Source organism: Muntiacus reevesi, chromosome 2 (genome assembly GCF_963930625.1).
Source record: "Muntiacus reevesi chromosome 2, mMunRee1.1, whole genome shotgun sequence".
In the NCBI taxonomy this organism is placed as follows: domain Eukaryota; kingdom Metazoa; phylum Chordata; class Mammalia; order Artiodactyla; family Cervidae; genus Muntiacus; species Muntiacus reevesi.
In genome coordinates this window covers 181,065,745-181,085,456 of record NC_089250.1, presented here as the reverse complement: position 1 = coordinate 181,085,456, position 19,712 = coordinate 181,065,745, and the positions used below count along the sequence as shown (strand labels likewise).

The window sequence follows — 19,712 nt, the reverse complement described above, 5'->3', positions numbered from 1 at the left end:
TGATGGGGTAAGCCAAGTGCTGACTGTCTAGACTGTACTTTAATTAAAGGGATGTTGAGTATTGTCTGGTTTTTAACCCCCATTTGGGCCTCTAGTTGCCATAATCCTTAGTATTTGGTCCCTGTCATTTTAATCCGTTGAGTTTGTTTCTTCCAGTTTGCAGCAATTCCATGTCAAGGTGATGGTGAGGCAGGGGTTCCAACAGAAGTCACCCTGGACAAGGCAGGGATAGAGTCCCATGGTCCTAGTTAGGTAGGGGCCATGAGACTAGTGCTATGCTAAAGAAGCTGCAGAAAGCCTTTACCTCTCAACCTCTCAGTGAAGGTTTCTTGGGGTCCAGCATGTGTGTGTGTTTTCACACCTGTTAGCACCCCAGAGGACTCCCTGGGATGACAGCCCATCCCTGGGCAGTCTTGGAGCAACATGAAAATGGAAGTTCATGCCAGTGATTTTCCACTTACTAGGACCACCTTTTCTAGGTTTTTGGGTTGTCTTTGCCTTGGGGTGGTTCGTGAACTCTTTAATTCCTTACAGATGGTCCCAAAGCTTGTGGCTGTCTTTCAATGGACGAAGCAGGCACTCCAGAAAACAAACTTTATTCACCAGGACCGGAAACAAAAGCTTTTGGTCAAAAGACTGACTTGGAGTTTTTTCTTTAGTATAAGGTGTAGTGCCCTGCCCACCCCTGTGACTTGACCTCACTGAGCCCAGGCTGTGTGTCAGCCTGCTGAAATGGTACCCTGGTCCACAGGCAAGGCTGGTGGTCCTGGTTTCCCTGACATTTCCGTGACTTCCCATGGGCTGAACACTGCGTTACAAAGCCATAGCCTTGGCATCCTCCAGGGGAATCTGAAAGACCCTGTTGATGTGGAACCGGGGCCTCCCATTGGGGAGGCTGGCAGCAGGCAGTTGTGGTCCTTGGGGTGCAGTGCAGGGTGGGATTGGTGGTGGAGCCCTCTGCCCCGGGTGTTGGCAGGATCCTGCCCCTTCCTTCCTGGGCAGCAAGTGCAGCTGAAGACATGGCTTTCTAGGCAGTTTGGCACTGTACATGTGGTGTGGGTGCTGCGCCACCCCCTGAAAGTTGGGGGTGCCCATGGGGGGATGGAGGCGGCAGAGCCCTGTGGCCAGAGGGCCAGGCGCCCAGCAGTCTACCCTTCGGTGTCCCTCCTGTACAGACGATGGTTGCCTTGGGGCAAGGCCCTCAGGCAGCAGCAGGTGAAGAACTGCAGACACTCTGGCTTTGTGCAGCCCGTTTGTTGGGACCGCAGCTCTGGATCGCTGCCCAGATGAGGGGTGGGCGAGGCTCAGCCTGGGACTGACTGCTCTAGGCTGTCCAGTCATCTGGGAGGACGCCTGGTGGCCAGGCCCTGCAGGCTCAGGGTCTGCAGCAGGAAGCCCCCCGACCTTCCCTCTTGATGTAGTCATGCAGCCGGAAGCGGGGCTCGCTGGGGGCCTTGGTGCAGCGCTGTTTCAGCTCCCTGTGGGGCAGGAATGACTGTGGGATGGGGTGGCCTGGACCCCCAAGGAGGGGGTGCAGAACCCTGGGTCTGGGGCTCCTCCTGGTGACCGGGAGGACTCACTTGGCTATGGCCGTGAAGGCCAAGTCCACATTGAGGCCCGTCTTGGCGCTGGTCTCCATGAACGGCAGCCCGTAGTCCTGCAAACAGCCGTGGGCAGCCTGGCAGGGGCGGCTCAGGCCACAGCCCCGGGGCGCTTGCCCACCATCCACCCCACCCCAGCTCACCTTGGCCAACTTCTCCGCGTCCTCCCGCTTCACTGCACGTTCCTGGGCAGAGTCCACCTGGCGTAGGAACCTTGGTGAGAGCTGGCCCTGGCACCCCCCACCCCCACCCCCGGCTCCCCTGCGAGGCTAGAGTGCCCACCTTGTTCCCCAGCAGCATGAGAACCACATCGTCCTGGGCGTGCTCCTGGATCTCCATCAGCCAGGCCTGCGGGGGCGGAGCTGAGGCCAGGCTGGAGGCCAATGCTCCAGACACCCCGGCCCCTCCAGGACGCACCCCCAGAGTGCCTGATGGTTTCTGACCAGCAGAGGGGCCCCAGAACTAGTGCTCCCTGGGTGCCATGCATGGGCAACCCAACAGCTTCCTTATCTAAGGTGTTGGACTGGAAAGTGCCCCAGGACCCCCCTTCCGCTCACTCAACACGCCTGGCGGGGCAGTCTTCCCCCCGCCCCGCTGTCAGGAGGGTCCTCAGCAGCCTGGGACCCTGAGGCCCTCTGTGCCGAAGGGTGGCCCCATCTCGGCCTGTCTCCCCACCGCCCTACCCCTGGAAGGAAGCCTCTGACCTGGATGCTGTCGAAAGAGGCCTTGTTGGTGACGTCATACAGCAGCAGCAGTGCTGAGGGTGAGGGGAGTGAGGATCTCCGGAGTCATAGCGTCTGCCCCACACCTCCTCCTCGTGCACCCCGCCCTTCCTGCTCCTGCCCCCCTCACACCCCGGATGCCCTCCTGGGGCAGAAGCCTGGGGTCCGGGCCCCGTGCTCACCGTGGGCATCGCGGTAGTAGGCGTGGGTGACGCTGCGGAACCTCTCCTGGCCAGCCGTGTCCCAGATCTACAGCCGGGACGCGAACAGCCATCAGTACTGCCCGGGCCTTCCCAGGGGCCCCCTGCCCTCACCACCACCCCCCCACCACCTCTCACCTGCAGCTTCACCTTCATGCCATCCACGTCCACAACTTTGTTCTGAAACACAACCAGCCAGCTCCAGCAAGAACCCAGCACCGAATGCACCATCCTAGTGGCAGCTAGACCCGTGCCCCTCTGGTGGGGTTGGGGGTTGGGGGTCGGAGTGGAGTGGGTGGGGTGGGGGACAGGCAGTGCCAGGCCAGGGCTGAGCCTGAGGTGAAGAGCTCTGCTGTACCCCTGAGTCCACCACCCCACGCCTCCGCTGGTCAGGCTCTGCCCTCAGGCCCACCTCCTGGTTCTCCTCTGACCACCTCCTGCCCTCCACCTGCAGATAACATGTCCCCTTGAATCTGAGTCCCCAGGGCCACCCAGCTCTCACTGACACCTCCACCTCCTGCTGCTGGGCCCCTCCTGGAGGCTCAGGCACAGCGGGTGCCCAGGCCACTCCCGCCTAGAATGGCCATCCTGATGGACTTGAAGGTGGCCCCCCCCATGCCCAGCTGTGTCCAACTCTGGGCCAGGTGTTTTCCTCTGCTCAGCCTGGAGGCCTGGCACACAGCCCCGCCAGCACCCCTGCCCTCCAGGGCCCCTGGTGGCCGCCCACCCCAGTCACTGAGTCCCGTTGACCTGCACCCCCAGTCCATCCCCTCTCCTTCACCCGCTGTCCTTTGCTCCATGCTGCCCAGCCTCAGCTGGCTTCCCTGTGCCCACTTGCTGTTTCAGCTTCACCCTGTATTCCTCTCCCCTGTGCTCTGCTCCTAGACCCCAGGCCCCGCCCCAGGCCCTTCTCCCAGGCCACAGGCACCTCTCACTTGCAAGACTTACTTGAAGTCACCCACTGTGTGACTCCAGGCCTATTGCTAACACTGTGCCTCAGTTTCCCCATCCACAAATGGCGATAGCCAGGGTGCCCGTCACATGGCTGCCCCAATTAATTTATGAGCACTGTGTGCAAAGCAGAGAGAACTGAGTCTGGCCCGGAGCAGGGCTAAGGTGGTCATTTAAAAGCCTCTCTTCCTGCAGCCCCCCGGGGATGGGCTCCAAGCAGTAAGCGCAGAGCCCAGGACCTGGCTTGTTACCCAGTGGGCGTTCCCTGTGGGCTGGCTGGTGATGCTCCCTTGCTGGGCCCTCCCAGTTCAGGACTAGAGCAGGAAGTGGCTCAACACTGGCTCCCATCTGCTGAGGTGGGGGCGGGGGCTGCCAGTCACCAGCTGAGGCCCCGGGAACAGCACTTCCTCCCTCTGCACCAGCTCCTGCAGTCGGGGTGTTTCTGGGTCTCCAGGAAACGGCACAACCATCTGCCCAGCTGCAGGGACATCCCACCTTCCCCAGCGGGCCGAACAGGGTGTGAACCAAACCGCCTCACCTCCCTACGCACCTGCCCTGGAGCCAAGAGGGAAGTGATAAGGAGGAGGTGAGGCCAGGGCCACCTCCGCTTCTGGTGCCTCCACCCTTACTTCATCCCAGAGCATGTGAGGGGCTCTACCCCAAAACGGGAGAGAGAGTGGCTCCCCAGACCAGAGGGAGGCCCCCTCCCCCGGCCCCCTGTCCCCAGAATGGACCTCCTTCCCCGCCTTCTGCTGACTGGGTCTAATTAAAGGGTGAGAAAAATGCAAATCTGGGATTTGCTGAGAACACACCAGTACCCCAGGACACGGAGTTCAGACGAGTGCCAGAGCCCAGCAGGCCCAAAGCTGCGGTCCCCCCTGTGGCCCCGCAGGCTGCTTGGGGTGCTCGAGGGCTCTTGGGGAGCCAAGTCGAGGGCCATCCCCCAGAAGGACCCCAGAACACAGCCCTGGCAGGGTTGAGGTGGTGAGGGGGTTCCAGCAGGGGAAAGCAATCAGGGCTGGGGGGCGGGGATCATTTCCCAAAAGCCTCCCCGCCCAAGGGCCGGGACTTCTCCCTGACTCTGGGACCAAGGGTGTGCTTAAGCACCACAGCCATCTGTCTAGTCGGACCTAGCACCTCAGGGCCCCTCCGGGCAGTGGGGCAGTGACGCTGGCCTCCCCAGTGGCCATGGGTTTTGAGTTCCCATGGGGGCACCAGGACGCACCTCCCTCAAGGCACAAGATCCAGCCCGCAGGGTCATGCCAGCCCGGGATGCAGGGTTACCATCTCTGCTTCAATCATATACAGCTGCCACATGACCCAGGACCCTTGAGGTGTCGGGAAGCAGGCAGCTTGGTGGTAAAAGCGTCCCAGCTTAACTACCTTGACTGTGGGAGCCAGGTGGGCCAGCCCGGGGTTCCACCTCATGAGGCCACCGGTCCCACAGGGTTAATGGAAAACCAGCTGCCAGGAGTGTTTCAAGAAGCCATGAGCTGGTGTTGGGGGCCTGGGGCATGGCTGGGCCCAGTTGGTGCTTGGGACGTCAGCCCCCTCTCTTACCCGGAAGTCGATGCCCACGGTGGAGATAAAGGTCCCCGCCAAGAAAGCCCCATCCTTGAAGCGCACGAGCAGGCAGGTCTTTCCCACGCCTGAGTCCCCCACCAGCATGACCTGGGGCACAGGGAAAGGGCAGAGGGCACTTGGGTATCTGGGAACCCCTCCAGGGGAGGGGCCAGTCTCCCCTGAGCTGGCCTGGCCAGAGGGGGCCCGTGGGTGAGGGGCAGGAGTGGAGAAGGTCTGCAGGTGCAGCAGGGCCTGGGGAGACGTAGGGCCTGGACCTCTAACTGCCTCCTCTAGAAGGTTCTGTCCCCTCTCCATCAGTGGGAGGGCAGGAGCTGCTGCCTTCATGTGGGGCACTACCTGGACACCATGCTTAGTCTGAAAGGGGAGCAACTGGAGTTTCGTGGGGAGCAGAAGCAGAGTGTTGGTCACTGGGGGCCTCCTGAGAGGCCTGGGGGGGGTGGGGGGTGGGCTCTGAGCCAGAGGGCTTCTTCCATTCCCAGCAAGACTCTAGAGGAGTCTGCCAAGTGAGGGTCAGATCTTGGCATGGGGAGGGGCTCAGGCCAAGTTTGTGGGCCGGGAAGGCATTCAAGCCCTTCTGCCCTCCCCCAGTCTGTTGCCAAAGGTCCCCAAACCCAAGGATGGGCCTGCCGCCCACTGCCCCCTCCACCTCCCAGGATTCACCTTCTGCCTTGGCCTGAAGGAGGCCCCAGCGTGCCTCACCCAACCTGTGAACCCCTTCCTAGTCTCTCCCCCTAAAAGGAGACTGGGAGACCCTGTGGGCCAGAGAAGGCAACATATGGGAAGATGAGGCTGGGGCCTTTGGTAGGGGCAGGAGCATCAGGGAACAAGGAAAAGATACCTGCCAGGCTCTGACTTCCGCAGGACTCCTTGTCCGGCCCTGCCCGCCGGGTGTGGATAGCGAAGGGGGAGAGGGCAGCCTTGCCATATGTTGGGTATCCCAAACCCGGGTTTGACAGCTGTGTGTGTGTGTATGTGTGTGTGTGTGTGTGTATGTGTGTGTGTGAGCGCGTGGTGCACCGCGCCAGCCTTGCCAGCTGCGGGGTGCTGCTCGGGGAGCCAGCTCCGCGCTGAAGCTCCGCAGGGCCCCGCACCCTTTCCCCGGACCCCCTCCCGCTCAGCTCGGGCCGGACGTCACCTGCTGCACTCGCATCGCCTGGGGCTGGGGGTGCTCGGCTCACCTTGAAGGCGACGTCGTAGAAGTCGCCGCCGCCGCCGATCGAAGACCGGCCGGGCTGCGGGGGCCCGTTGGGCGGTGCCTCGGGGCCAGGGCGCGCAGTCCCGGGTCGCACCGGCCGGGGCCCGTTGGCGGCGGGCAGGGCAGAGGTAGCGGGTGCGCTGCCCGCCTTGCTCTTGGGGGTCTTTTTCCTGGACATGGCGGGCGGGCTGGCGGTCGCTCAGTGCTCTCCCGCCGCAGCCGCCGAGTCCCGGGACGCCCTGCTCCCTTCGCCCTCGGAGTCTGACCCGGAGTAGAAGCCGAAGGCGTCCCGCGGCAGCGGCGGCGACATCCCGGGCGCCAGGCTCCGCGCCGCCCCGCCCCCGCCGCCCCACGGCCGCGCAGCCACTCAGGCCCGGCCTCCCGCCGCCGCCGCCAATGACCGCCCGGGAGCGGGTCCATGCAAATGAGGCGGCCGCCCTGGGGGCGGGGCCCGGGGCCAGGGTCCAGGAGCGCAGGGTCCCGGCGCCTCTGCGCCTGGGGGAAGTTACCGCCCTGTCCAGCGCCCAAGGGTCCCTCTCCATGACTTCACCCGGGCTTCGGTGCTGGTGTGGGGCGGTGGGCCTGGGTGACCGAGCACTCGGCGTCCTGTCGCTCCTCTGCTGTGCGCCACCCCACCCCGCGCTGTCCCTTGCTCGGTGACCCCTGCCCCCGGACTACCTCCAGGCCCGGGACGAGGAGAGAGGGGGTCTCTGAGGCAGCGGGCCTGCGTAGGATGGGCACCTGGGACTTGATCCCATCTCAGTCGGAGGTGCCACCTGGCCTGCTGCGGCACCACCCCCTCCCTTCCAGGGCAGGTAGGTCCAGGAAGCTCCAACACTCCTTGCTTGGCAAACAAACCCGAGTGCGCCCCGCCTCCTGGGGCTCAGCTGACAGCTGGTTATCAGAGGCAGGACGTAGGGGCCAGGTTGAGCGGCAGGGCCGAGGCAGCCAGGCGCTCTCCCCCTGAGCTTCTGTCTGTTGGGCTTCAGGATCCCTGAGGAAAGGGAAGTCAGTGTCACAGCCAGTGGCAGGCCCTCTGAGCGTCCACTCTCCTAGTGCTCTGCCCTCAGGGACCCGGGAGGTGAAGGAGGTGGGAGGCCAGACTGTGGCTGGCTCCTGGGCTTTCCAATGCTTTCGAGTGCTGACAATTGAGTGCTGGGGCCTGGCAGACTCCTCTGCAGGGCCTGGCACCTCTGTCCCAGGACTGCCACCCAAGATGCTCCGGGTTTTGAGGATGAGGCTGAGTTGGTCTGGGAATCCTGGGAGTGGTGAGCCGACATGCCCTTCTCCCACGGCTTGCAGGCAGCAGGTACAGACGAAAGGCAGCTTCCTGCTCTGTACTCCTCTGTCCTGAGACGTAACCACTGTCACTGGGACCCTGGGCCCTTGAGAGGCCTTAGCCCTCTCAGCTGGCTGCGCCCGGAGTCCAAATAATCACAGCGTGCAGACGCTGCCTCTGGGGCTCAGAGGTCTGGGCAAACACAGATGGAAGGATGCCACCCAGCCAAGCAATTCCTCGAGAGGCCTGGCAGGGCCCTGCATGAGAGTGTTGGGGCAAAGCTGCCCTGCACTGAAGGCCATCATGTACTAGGTGCAGGTGGGTGCTGCTCTGGTGCCCTGATGATCAGATGGGAAACCAAGGCTGGGGGTTGGCAGGTGGCGTGGGGGAGAAGGACCGGGAACGGAGCTGTCTAGTCACCAGGCAGGAAGCCGCAGAGCTAGGATATCTACGTGGGAACTGCGGCTCTAGAGAGCATAAAGCAGGGCTTACCTAGAGGTTCCCTGGAGAGAGACCCATCCCTCGGGGCCTTTCAGAGCTGCGGACCCAGCTGAGGGCCTCCTGACCTCCTTGACTGTCTCTCTCCTCTGGTTGCCCAGTTCTTCCAGGTCAGTGCCCAGATGTGTGGTTGGTGAGGCCTGAGTTTGGGGTGTTGGGCTCCCACAGCCGTGGCCCTGGGGACTCCAGGTATCTCACTCCCACGAGGCTGGCCCAGGGTCTCAGCGCGGTGGTGCCCACTGACCCTGGCAACCTAGTCCATGGGCTCTCTTCCTGCCAGCTGCTGCCAAGGCATGGGAAGCGCCAGGAGTTTGAGTGCCCTAGGGGTGGGGCTACAGATGAGGTGTCCTGAGTTGGGGTAGGGGGTTGGCTGCTGGTAGGGTAAACAGGAAGAGAGGAGGCTGGCAATCCAGAAAGAGTGGGAAGCTAGGAACAGAGGGAACTGAAAGCAGTGGAGAAAGACTTGACCTTGCAACCTTTAAAATTGGGAAAGTATGTGAAAATTCATGTCTCTGGTTTCTCTTGAAAAGAGGGAATTCTGAGTCCCTGGCTTGCAGGTCCCCTCTGCCTTCCCTGCCTTCCTGCAGTTCTCCTAATCTTTGATCATCGTGTCTTCTAGTTCCTCTGTTTGCCATCTGTCTCACCCTCTGGGATGTAAGCTCTCTGGGCACAGGAAGCAGCTTGTCTTGGTCACTGTCATATCCCTGGCAGCCGGCTCCAGGCCTCAATAAACAGTTATGAAATTGGTGAAAGAAATATGAGCTAGAAATGTGGGCCCCACTTCAAGAGGACACATTGTTGCCAACACAGATTTGAGGGAGAACATGCCTCCACAGGCAAGAAGAGTAAGTCTAGTGTGTTGAGTAGTGAGAGCAAGACCTTGTGGAGGCGGGGCATTTGCACCAGGCTTTGAAGATTGAGCAGGAGTCCAACAGGAGACAGAAACTTGCCAGGTGGAGGGAGTGAGTATGTGTAGATTCAGAGAGCCAGGAGATGGGCACTTTGAGTAGAAGAGGCCGAAGTGTGGTCCAATTGCTTGGAAGAAATGAGAGGTGATTCGATTGGTGGCAAAGGAGGGGGCTAGATTGGAAGGTGAATTTAAATGTTTTTCCTAGGAGCTTGGAAGTTGTTCGGTGGGAAGTAGGGAGCCATGCATGGTTTCTGAAGAGAGCAACAGTGAGAGAGTGCTGCTAAAAGAACAGCGGGTGTGGCCAGGAGGAGCTGGGTGGAGCAGCGTGTGGACAGGGAGGTGAGTTTGAGGGGTCTGCAGGAGCCCAAGGAGGGCTAACGAGGACGGAGGGGAGACAGAGTCTGCAGGCCTGGAGGGGAGGCAAGAAAGAATCCGAGACCCTGCAGGGTGCCTGGATTCAAGATGACAGGTCCTTTGCTGCTCTTCCCAGTGAGGGGAGGGTCTATGGCGGCTGTCTGTGACTGCTGTGACTGATGCAAGTGACCCTGGACCTGTTTCTGGACCATGCCCTCCAGGCTGGCAGCTCTCCTTTTCTGGCCCCTCAAACACGCATTCTTGGGACCCAGCTGCCGCCCCGTGAGAAAGCTCGAGTGGCCTGGCAGAGAAGCCCAGGTGGAGAGGACCTCACCTGCCAGCCTTGTGAGCAAAGACACTCTGGCAGGTCCCAGAGAAAGGAGGTGAGCCCCGCCCATGCTGCAGATGCTGAGCACATGGAGATGTCTGTCACACAGCCCTGGACACGGGCACCCAGCAAGGGGAGAAGCAGGCCCTGTGGTGGGAAAGGTCAGCAGAGCGGCTCTGGCTGGAGCTGGAGATCTTCAGACCTGGAGAGGAGATCTCCCCAAGGCAGGCTAGGTCCCCGAGGTGGGGGTTGGAGCTGAAATGAACTCTGGGGCTAAGGTAGAGGTGAGGATGAAGGCTGTGTCTCCCTGGAGGGGGGGTACCTACCAGCGCTCGGCCCTTCTGGCTTAGGGCTGGCCCTGTCTGATACAGAATCTGCTTGCAATGCAGGAGACCCCGGTTTGATTCCTGGGTTGGGAAGAACTGCTGGAAAAGGGATAGGCTACCCACCCCAGTATTCTTGGGCTTCCCTTGCGACTCAGCTGGTAAAGAATCTGCCTGCAATGCGGGAGACCCCGGTTCGATTCCTGGGTCAGGAAGATCCCCTGGAGAAGGGAAAGGCTACCCACTCCAGTATTCTGGCCTAGAGAATTCCATGGACTGTATAGTCCATTGGGTTGCAAAGAGTCCAACATGACTGAACGACTTTCACTTTCACTGCTGGGCGGGGAGGGGCTGCACGGTTCCACATCCCAGTAAATGGATGGAACCACCCCAGGAGTCACTCCTGGACCCTCTCTCCAGCACCCTCTGCTGGCCCAGTCCCCTGGTCCGGGGCCTTCAGCTCCTACTCTCTGCCTTCTGACTTGCCCATCCATATGTCTGACCCCCTAGTCCTAGAGTGATGTGTGCTATGAATCCCCAGCCATGGAACCCTCTGGAACCTATGGCCTCAGGCAGTCTCTCTCTGGTCCCCAATTTTCCAAGCACTCTGGCTTCACTGCTCAGCCACGGAGTGTGGCCCTCAAGCCAGACAGCCTCAGTCAGGAATGAGAGTCCTCCCTGACCTTCCTTCCAGGCTCTGCTTGGATCCCCCTCCTCCGGGCAGACTTCCTGGGCTCCTTGCGCCCCATCTTGTACAGGCACACGGACACTCACGCTTGCTCTCCAGGGGTTCCTGGGGGACTGTGCTGCCCCCACGTGTCAGTGAGGTTCCTGAGGACAGTGTCCATCCTGCCCACTCCTGCCCTCACCACACGCTTTTGAGGGTCAGCCCAGGACTGAGCAGAAGAGAGTGAGGCTGGACTTCAGGCTCCTTTAGCCAGAGGGGAGGGGCAGAGCCCCCAGAACTTGTGCCCTCAGAACACCTCCCAAGAAGACAGTCCTGCAGAACTCAGCGGTCTGCAATCTCAGGGAGAGGGACCCTGGCTGGGAGTGGTGCCCGAAGGCAGGGGCCCCGCTGGGCATGTGGTACCCACTGACCGCCCCCCAGGTATGCACACTCTCTGAGCCCGCTCTCCTCTCTGTGAGCTGAGGGGGTGGAAGGAGCTGATCTCCGAGGTCCCTTCCAGCTCAAACACCTTATGTTCCATGGGATCCGCGTGAACGTTGCCATGGAGACGTCAGAGAGGATCTGCGACAGCACGGATGTGACTGAGGAGTCACCTGAGGAAGCGGCTGGTGTCAGAGGAGCCCTCCCCACCCCCCGCCACCCCCGAGGCCCTGGTGTCAAGGGGACACGCCATGTGCCCCGCATGCCCCCATGAGACCCAGTGGGTATAAGGAGTGCGTTTCCATCGCTGCCTACGGGGAGAAGGACCGACTGGCACTTGGGGTGTGTGTGAAACACAGCGCTGTTCCCTTGCAGGTGTGGATGTGAGGTCCGCCCCCTGTCCTTGCTTCCCACAGCCGCTCAGGAACTGACATCTGGCTGCTCTTGGCAGTCTTGAGACAAAAAGCATGCCAGTTGCAGTGTGGAGAGTGTGGGGGAGGCCTCTCTCTGATCCAGCCCCTGCACTGAGGCCCCAGTTAGGCGAGACCTCTGGGCTCAGAGCACCCCCAGCTGCCGCGTGGCTCCCGAGTGCCACACGTGGCCTCCTGGCAGGGGAGGCCTCAGTGTCGGTGGGAAGGAATAAAACGAACTCCGTGTAACCATGACAACCACTGAAGTCTGCAGCTGGCTGCCCCTGGAGTGGGCCAAGCTCTTCACTTGCCTCATCTCATCTTTTTTCTTAATTATAAAAATATTATATATATATGAGTTTTGCAGGCACATCAGCCGCACAAAAGGGAAAGGCAAGAATAAAAGTCCTTGTTCTGGGACTTCCCTAGTGGGCCAGTGGTTAAGCATCTGCCTTCCAATGCAGGGGACTTGGGTTTGATTCCTGGTCATGGAAGTAAGATCCCACATGCCTCGGGGCAACTAAACCCGTGTGCCACAGTGAAGACCCAGCACAGCCCCCCTAAAAATGTCTCTCCCCCACCCCCAGATCATGTCCTTCAGGGGTAACCACTGTAGCTTTGGTAATGGCTCCTGGGTGAGTTCCTTACAGTGGCTAAACACATTTCCACAGACACAGCAGCACAAAGCAACTCAACTTGGCCATCCTGCGCTTCGGAGGCCAGAAGCGTGAGATGAACCTTGTGGGGCTGAAGTCAAGGTGTCAGCAAGGCGGGGTCCTCCTGGGGGCTCCGGGGCAGAGTCCCTGACCCTTCAGCTTCTGCTGGCCTCCAGCTCTTCTTCGCTTGTGGCCATATCACTCCAGTTTCCACTTCCACAGGCACCTGGCCTTCTCCTCTGCCATCAAAACTTCTTACAAGGACGCTTGTGATTACAATACATTTAAGGTCCGCCTGGATAGTCCAGGGTCATTCCTCATCTTGATCGTTCATTTAGTCACATCTGCGTTAACTTTTGTCATATGAGGTAGTGTTCACATCTTCTGGGGATTAGGACCTTGATGTCTTTGGCATCCTTCATTCAGCTGAAACAGGGCCATTCAAGTTTTTATTTTGGGACTTTGAAACAAGGTTTCTGTGACTGAGCAAACCTAAAAAAAGTCACTGGATTACAGATTTCTTTTTGTATCTTATCTTTGTCCCAGTTTTTTTAGGTATCCAAATTATGTTTATGAAGTACATTGCATATTTATGCGTAAGTATGCATAAAGTACATTGAGATGTGATCCTTGCTGTCTAAGAGTATCAATAAAATCACAACTAACTGATCTTCCACATTTGATAGGATTTTCCCATTAAAAGAGCTGGACTAGGGACTCACCTGTGTAGGAGTTCCATCCAGAAACTAAGATCCCACACGCTGCAGAGTGTGGCCAAAAAATGTTTTTTTAATTAAGAAAAAAAAAAAAGATCTAAGTGTCTTTTCCTGGCAAGGCTCTGATATATTTTCAATTTCTTCATTGGATGTTAGTTTTTTATTTTTTCTTGAGTCAGTTTTTATAGTTGATATTATTTCAACATGTTTCTAGACAAAAAATTTTTAGATAAAAAAATTGCACATAATCTCATAATTTTTCACTCTTTATTTCTGCAAATAAACCTTCATTCTTTGTGTGTGTGTGTGTGTCCTCTTTTATATACGTGAGCATGCTCAGTCACTCAGTCGTGTCTGACTCTAGCGAGTTGTAGCCCGCTAGGCTCCTCTGTCTATGGGATTGTCCAGGCAAGAATACTGGAGTGGGTTGCCATTGCCTACTCCTAAACCTTCATTCTTAATCTTAATGTGCTGTATTTTATTTTCATCTCTCGGCTATACTTGCCAGGAGGTTTAAAAAAGAAACTTAATAGCCTTGCTTATTAAAAATAGCTCTTGATTTTATTAATCAATTCTACTTTCTATTATTTTACTTCTTTATTTTTGGGCGTCCTGGGTCTTTGTTGCTGCACAAGGGCTTTCTCTAGTTGTGGCAAGCGGAGGCTCCTCTTTGTTGAGGTGCACGGGCTGCTCTCTGCAGTGGCCTCCCTTGTGGGGCACGGGCTCTAGGCAAAGGGGCTCAGAAGCTATGGCGCACAGGCTTAGCTGCCCCGCGCCAGAGACGGAACCTGTCCTCTGCATCGGCTTCTTTTTTAATGTTTTGGCCAAGAGGCATGTGAGATCCTAACTCCCTGCCTAGGGATCAAACCCATATACTCTGCGCTGGAAGGGAAAGTCTTAACCACAGGATCACCAGGGAAGTCCCTACTTTTTCTTTTCAAAATCGTTAACAGATACTCTTAACTCTCTAATTTCCTTTCTTCTACTTTGTTTTGGTTTATTTTATAGTTGTGTTTCTAGAATGTTGACAAGGATGTTTAACTTATATACTAGTTTGATATTTCATGATCATCACTTTAAAAAAGTGACGTTATCAGTTTCTCTCCAACTACAACTTTGTGTACCACAGATTTGGTAAGATGTGTGCTCATTACTAGTCATTTCTATAGATAATCTGATTTTAATCTTGATTTTAAATTATTAAAAGTTAAAAGATTGAAAAGAGGGTATTTCAATTTCTAAATGGTAAGATTTTTAAATATCGGGTTTATTGGGGCATAATTTACGTACACCTGTTGTTGGTTTAGTCGCTCAGTCGTGTCTGACTCTTGTGATCCCATGGACTGTAGCCCGCCAAGTTCCTCTGTCCATGGGATTTTCCAGGCTAGAACACAGGAGTGGGTTGCTGTTTCCTTCTCCAAGGGATGGTCCTGACCCAGGGATCGAGCCCATGTCTCCCGCACTGGCAGGTGATTCTCTACCGCTGTGCCACCAGAGAAGCCCTTCTGTATACTGACAGTCATCCATTTTAACTAAACAGTTCGGTGAGTTTTGACAAATATCATTATTTAAGCATCATCATACTCATGACATAAAACATTTTTGTCACCTCCAAAATTTCCTCATGTCCCTTTGCAGTAATTCCCTCCTTCCACCCCTAGCTCCTGGCTACCACTGACCTGCTTTTTGTCACTGTGAATGTTTAAATATGTAAGAAACCACTTTATGAATGTCTAACACATCCAATAAGTGCACATTTTTAAAGTGTGCAATTTGATTAGTTTTGACATAAGTGCACACCCATGAAACCATCACTGCAGTTAAGATAATGGAGATATCCACCCCTTCCACATTTACGTTTCAATTACCTGAATCATCAGGATGTCCGCCCTTGTCCCAGGCCCTCAGTGAATGGCTCTTCAGACTTTTACCCAGGTGAGCATCCCTGGGTTAAGGTGGGTTTGGGGAAGCCCCAGCTGTGAGCTAGACTCATGATGTGGTTAGCAGATGAAAGAACCCAGAGCACCTCTAGGGGGCAATGTTTCCTGAGGTCACTTAATTGCGTAATCTTTTCCAGATACTTGGCAAAGTACTGTTACATAAACTAGAACTTATTAGCTGTGTGGTTCAAACTCTCCATATCATTACTGAATTTTAAAAAATTGTTCACTTGACTTGTACAGTTCAACAGAAGGTGTAAAAAGTCTTCCACAATGATTTTGTGAATTTTTAAGTTTAGCTGTGTTTGCTGATGTTCTTTTTTCCGGAACATAATGGTTCATTATATGTTCTACACAGATTGTATCTTTAATTAGTGGAAAAATTGGACTCATTTCCCATTTACTATCTTTCGCTTTAGGTTTTATTTTCCTAGTATTAATACTGCCACTGCATTCTCTTTGTGTCTTCATTTTTCTGTTTCTTTACTATCAGCCTTCTAGGTTGTTTGTCTTAGCTGTGTCTCTGTAAACAACATTTACCTGGACTTACTGTGATTTATTATGAAAATCTTTGCTCTTTATCAAGGGAATTTAACTCATTTATATTTATAATGATCACCCATATGCATGGTCTTATTTTGTGTCCTGGTTAATACACTGATCCACTGTTTCCTTTTTTAATTCTTTCCTTCCTGGACCAATCAGGTTTTCTTGTTTCTTTCCCCTCACCTCTAGTTTCCCCCTTTATTTTAAACTAATAGTTATCATTAACTATTAATAAAAAGCATTTACATCTATATTTTATCAAGAATTAAACATTTCTTGGACTTCTCTGGTGGCACAGTGGATAAGAATTCACCTGCTAAAAAAAAGAAAAAAGAATTCGCCTGCTAATGCAGGGGACATGGGTCTGATCTCTGGTCCAGGAATATTTCACATGCCGTGGAGCAACTAAGCCCGTGGGCCACAACTACTGAAGCCCAAGTACCTAGAGCCTGTGCTCCACAACAAGAGAAACCACCACAATAAGCTGGTGTACCACAACAAAGAGTAGTCCCCGCTCGCAGCAACTAGAGAAAGTTTGCTTGCTGCAATGAAGGCGCAGTGCAGCCATAATTAATTAATTTTAAAAAGAAACATTTCTCCAATGTCCCCCTCCCTGAATCAGGGAGGATCTTTGGCACATTTTATTTCCTCTGACTCACCAAGTGGTTTGTTGAAATAGTGTAGAATTTCATCTCCAGATAATTAATTTTCTTCTTTATACATATGTCTTTCCAGGGGACTTCCCTGGTAATCTAGCAGTTAAGACTCTGCTCTTCCAGTGCAGGGGGCCCAGGATTGATCTCTGGTCAGGGCACTAGATCCCGGCAACTAAGAAGTCCACATGAGGCAGTGAAGATCCTGTAAGCCACAAGTAAGACCCAGTCCAGCCTGAATAAATAAATTTTAAGTAAGGACTCCCTGCTTCCAACATAGGGGTTGCAAGTTTGATCCCTGGTCAGGGAACTAAAATACCACATGCCCTGGTGGCAAAAACCCAACCAGACTACATATATGTATATGTGTATATATATGTATATATATTCCCTGGTGGCTCAGCTGGGAAAGAATCTGCCTGTAATGCAGGAGACCTGGGTTCGATCCCTGGCTTGGGAAGATCCCCAGGAGAAGGGAACAGCTACCCACTTCTTGCCTGAAGAATTCCATAGACAGAGGAACCTGGCAGTCTACAGTCCAAGGGGTTACAAAAAGAGTCGGACACAACTGAGAGACTTTCACACACACACACACACACACACACACACATATATATAATTTTTTTTGTATTTCAGAAATCCTTTTCAATCAATTGCATATATTCCACAATGACATTTAAGCAGTCCTTTAGACTTGGTTAATCCGTTTTGCTTATTTTGCATCACTCTTTCTTATGGGTGTATCTTCCCTCATCTTGAGTCCTTAAATCTTAACTGTTGGTCATTTGACTGGAATTAAAAAACTGGGGTTTGAGAAGTAATCTCAGTCCTTCCCCTTACCTGCTGTGTAACTGGGCAAATTTCTTAACCTCTCTGTGTCTTAGTTACCTCACTTAATAAAAGGAACGGTAATGGAACCCACCTCCTAGAGTCCTGAAGAGTGGATGGAATAAGGCTGTCAGTGAGTGGGTGGGGAGTTGAAAGATGCGGGTTTCCTCCCTCCAATCTCTCAGGAAGTTCTCGCCACTAATCCTTTCACGCCCTGTGCACACGCTCTCCTTCTCTGCGGTCCGTTTCTCCCTCTCTGTTGGCACTCTCCCCTTAGCCTGGAAACCAGTTCAAGTCTCTCCCGTAGTAAAAGAAAACCTTGGCTCTCGCCCTGTCCTTCTCTCGTCCCTTGCCTCCCTTTCCTTTCATATCTGAGCTTCTAGAGACAGGGAAACAAGCCGTGTCTACACCCCGCACTTGCTACCATCCTGCATTTCCCTCCTGCCGTCCCCTCCACCCAGTGGGCCCTCGGCAAAGGTCACGGTGAACACAGTGCCTTAAGTTTCCTGCAGCAACCTCGGCAGGGTGGAGGAGGCATCGGGTGACCCTGGGGAGGTCTGTCCTGTAGGATAAGCTGGGGGACAAATGCTTGTGTCCCTTGGATGGCTGTGTGATGTGAGTGAGCACGAGACGGGGGCTGGGGAGGCTTCCTGGAGGAGAAGTCACCTCCACTGAGTCTGCAAGGGGGTGGGACAGAAAAGCATTCCAAGTCAAGGGAAGAACAGGGGGAAAGGCCAGGAGGTGGGAGGCTGCAGAATGTTCTGGAAGCCCCACGGGGCGGTGCAGGGGGAACAGGGAGGGACAGCTGCACCCGCCCAACCCTGCTCTGTGTCCGCAGAACAAGCTGCTGTTGGCTTCTCCCCTGGAGCTCTTCCCCCAGCGTCCTCACAAGGGGCCTCAGATTCCTTCTGCTCCTCTGGCTCTCTCACTCAGACTCCCCCCGAGGCTTCCCCCCTTCCCAACTGCAGATTGGGGTTCTCTGCCTCTGGACACTCCCACCTGCCCAGGTGTGCTCACCACCCCTCTGCCAGCTTCACACCCCACCTCCAGTTGCGTTCTGGACACCTTCTCCAGTGGCCCCAGCCCCATCTGTCTGGAAGCCCCTCCTCACCTCCCCCCCGCCCCCGACATCTCTTCTCCCTGCCCCCCCCAATACCAGGCCCCAGACAACAGTCTCTCCACCCATTCTGACACCTGCCCCCCAGGCAGGGCACCATCTGAGCCTCCTCCTCCCCCGCCCACAGCCAGATCTGAGACTGTTCCCCACTTGGGCCTCCTCCCCCTCCCTTTGCTTCCTCCCATAGAGCCCACCGTGGCTCTGCCTCCATGCCAGTGTTTCCAAGCAGGGTCCTCAAGTACCCCCTCTGTGACTCTATGTCAAAAGGTCCCCGAGGCCCAGAGGTCTGCCGGCTTCGTGATCCCTCCCTGTTAGGATGGAAGTTCCTCCTTGGGTCTAACTTAAGCCCCTCCCCCAAACTGGGGACAAAGTGGGTTGTGAGAACTGAGTCTTGAGAACAGACCCTGCGGCTGGAGCAGGACCATCCACTGCCCCTACTCCCCAGAGCCTCTGCCTGCTCCTGGGTCATTGGCCTGTGAGGCTGTCGGGCTGTGCCCCGCTCATCACCAGCGCCGGGGCCTGAGCCGGGTCTTTCCTGGGTGTGCCCCTCTCCCAGTCCTAAAACAGGTTTGCTATGCCAAGGCCCACTTGAGAAAGGGAGGCACCTGTGCTGTTTCACCTCCAGGGAATAGCAGGGTTTCTGTGTGCCCACATGGTGGTCCTGCCGGGACTCCCCCAGAAGGTGGCCTCGGGACCTGGGCCCAGCACCTGTGGATTCAGTTGAGGCTGCCAGCTAGCTTAAGATGGAGCACACACAGGGAGCTGGGACGTCTCCAAACACAGCCTGACCCCTAGTCTCAGGACAGCGGGATAGGGCCTTGCCCCCAGGGCAGTCTGGGGACCCCCTCCCTGTGTCTACTTGTCCACGCTCTGGTGGAGGGACTCAGTTGACCAACTTGGGTCAAGTATCCACTCATGACCGAATGGTCCAGCAATTTTTTTTTTCTTTATTTTAAAAGTAGATTCACATAACATAAAATTCACCCTTTTAAGAGCACAGTTCAGTGATTTTAGTATATTTGCAAGACTCTGCAACCATCACCACTATCTAACTCCAGAATCTCTCATCATCTCCAAAAGGAACACCATAGTCATTAGCAATCACTCCCCATTTCCTCTCCCTCTAGTCCAGGGAGCCACTAGTCTACTTCTTGTCTTCATGGATTTGCCTACTTTGGACATTTTAAAATAAATGGAATCGTATAATATGTTGTCCTTTGTGTCTGGCTTCTAACATATTTTCAGTATTCATCCGCGTTGTTCGGTTTGGATTCATCCCACCACGTGCGTTAGTTTCATAATTCTGTCCTGAGCACAGAGAGGAACAAAAGCTCCCTTTGCAGAGTCACAGCACCGAAGAGCGACGCGCATTTATTGAGTGCCTACTTTGTGCCAAGCACTCGGGAAACAGCCGTGGTGGAGGGGGACAGAGGCGGTGGGAGCGAATGAACGTGCATAGCCGGGCCTTGGAGATGCCGGCTGGTGTTTTCAGTTCTGCTGTGACTGCTCCGGGGTGCTGAGGGCTGGGAGGCGCACACGGCGAGTAGACCCGAGAGAGAGCCGGGAGCAGCGGCCGGCGCTCTTTGAGAGCAGAGAGCAGAGCCGGGGGCCGGCCGGACGGCCTGGAGCGAAGGGAGCAGCTCAAGACGCCAGGCCCACCTAGCACCGCCCACCGCCCACCGCCCACTACCCCGCGAGGGGCGGAGCCTCCGGGAGCCCCGCCCCGCGCCGCGCCGGGAGGAGGAGGAGCCGGCGGCCTGGCTGCACTGCAGCGCCAGAGCACAAGCGGGCAG

At 55.7% G+C, this 19,712-nt stretch overlaps 1 protein-coding gene across 6 annotated transcripts; it reads right to left on the bottom strand.

Moving 5' to 3' along the window:
• Positions 1–580: 580 nt before the first annotated feature.
• RAB26 (RAB26, member RAS oncogene family) lies at positions 581–6,586 on the bottom strand. 6 transcript variants are annotated; one of them, XM_065920255.1, is made up of 9 exons: positions 6,237–6,586; positions 5,035–5,145; positions 2,662–2,703; positions 2,506–2,572; positions 2,306–2,358; positions 1,884–1,949; positions 1,745–1,801; positions 1,581–1,678; positions 581–1,478 (listed from the first exon to the last, which is right to left on the bottom strand). In XM_065920255.1, the coding sequence occupies exons 1-9, from the start codon at positions 6,429–6,431 to the stop codon at positions 1,376–1,378; spliced, it is 792 nt and encodes a 263-aa protein (XP_065776327.1). In that variant the 5' UTR covers positions 6,432–6,586; the 3' UTR covers positions 581–1,375. The 6 variants fall into 6 exon arrangements, with proteins under 6 accessions (XP_065776327.1, XP_065776328.1, XP_065776332.1 ...); XM_065920256.1 differs by having other exon boundaries at positions 1,581–1,657; XM_065920257.1 differs by having other exon boundaries at positions 1,379–1,495.
• Between the last annotated feature and the right edge of the window lie 13,126 nt (positions 6,587–19,712).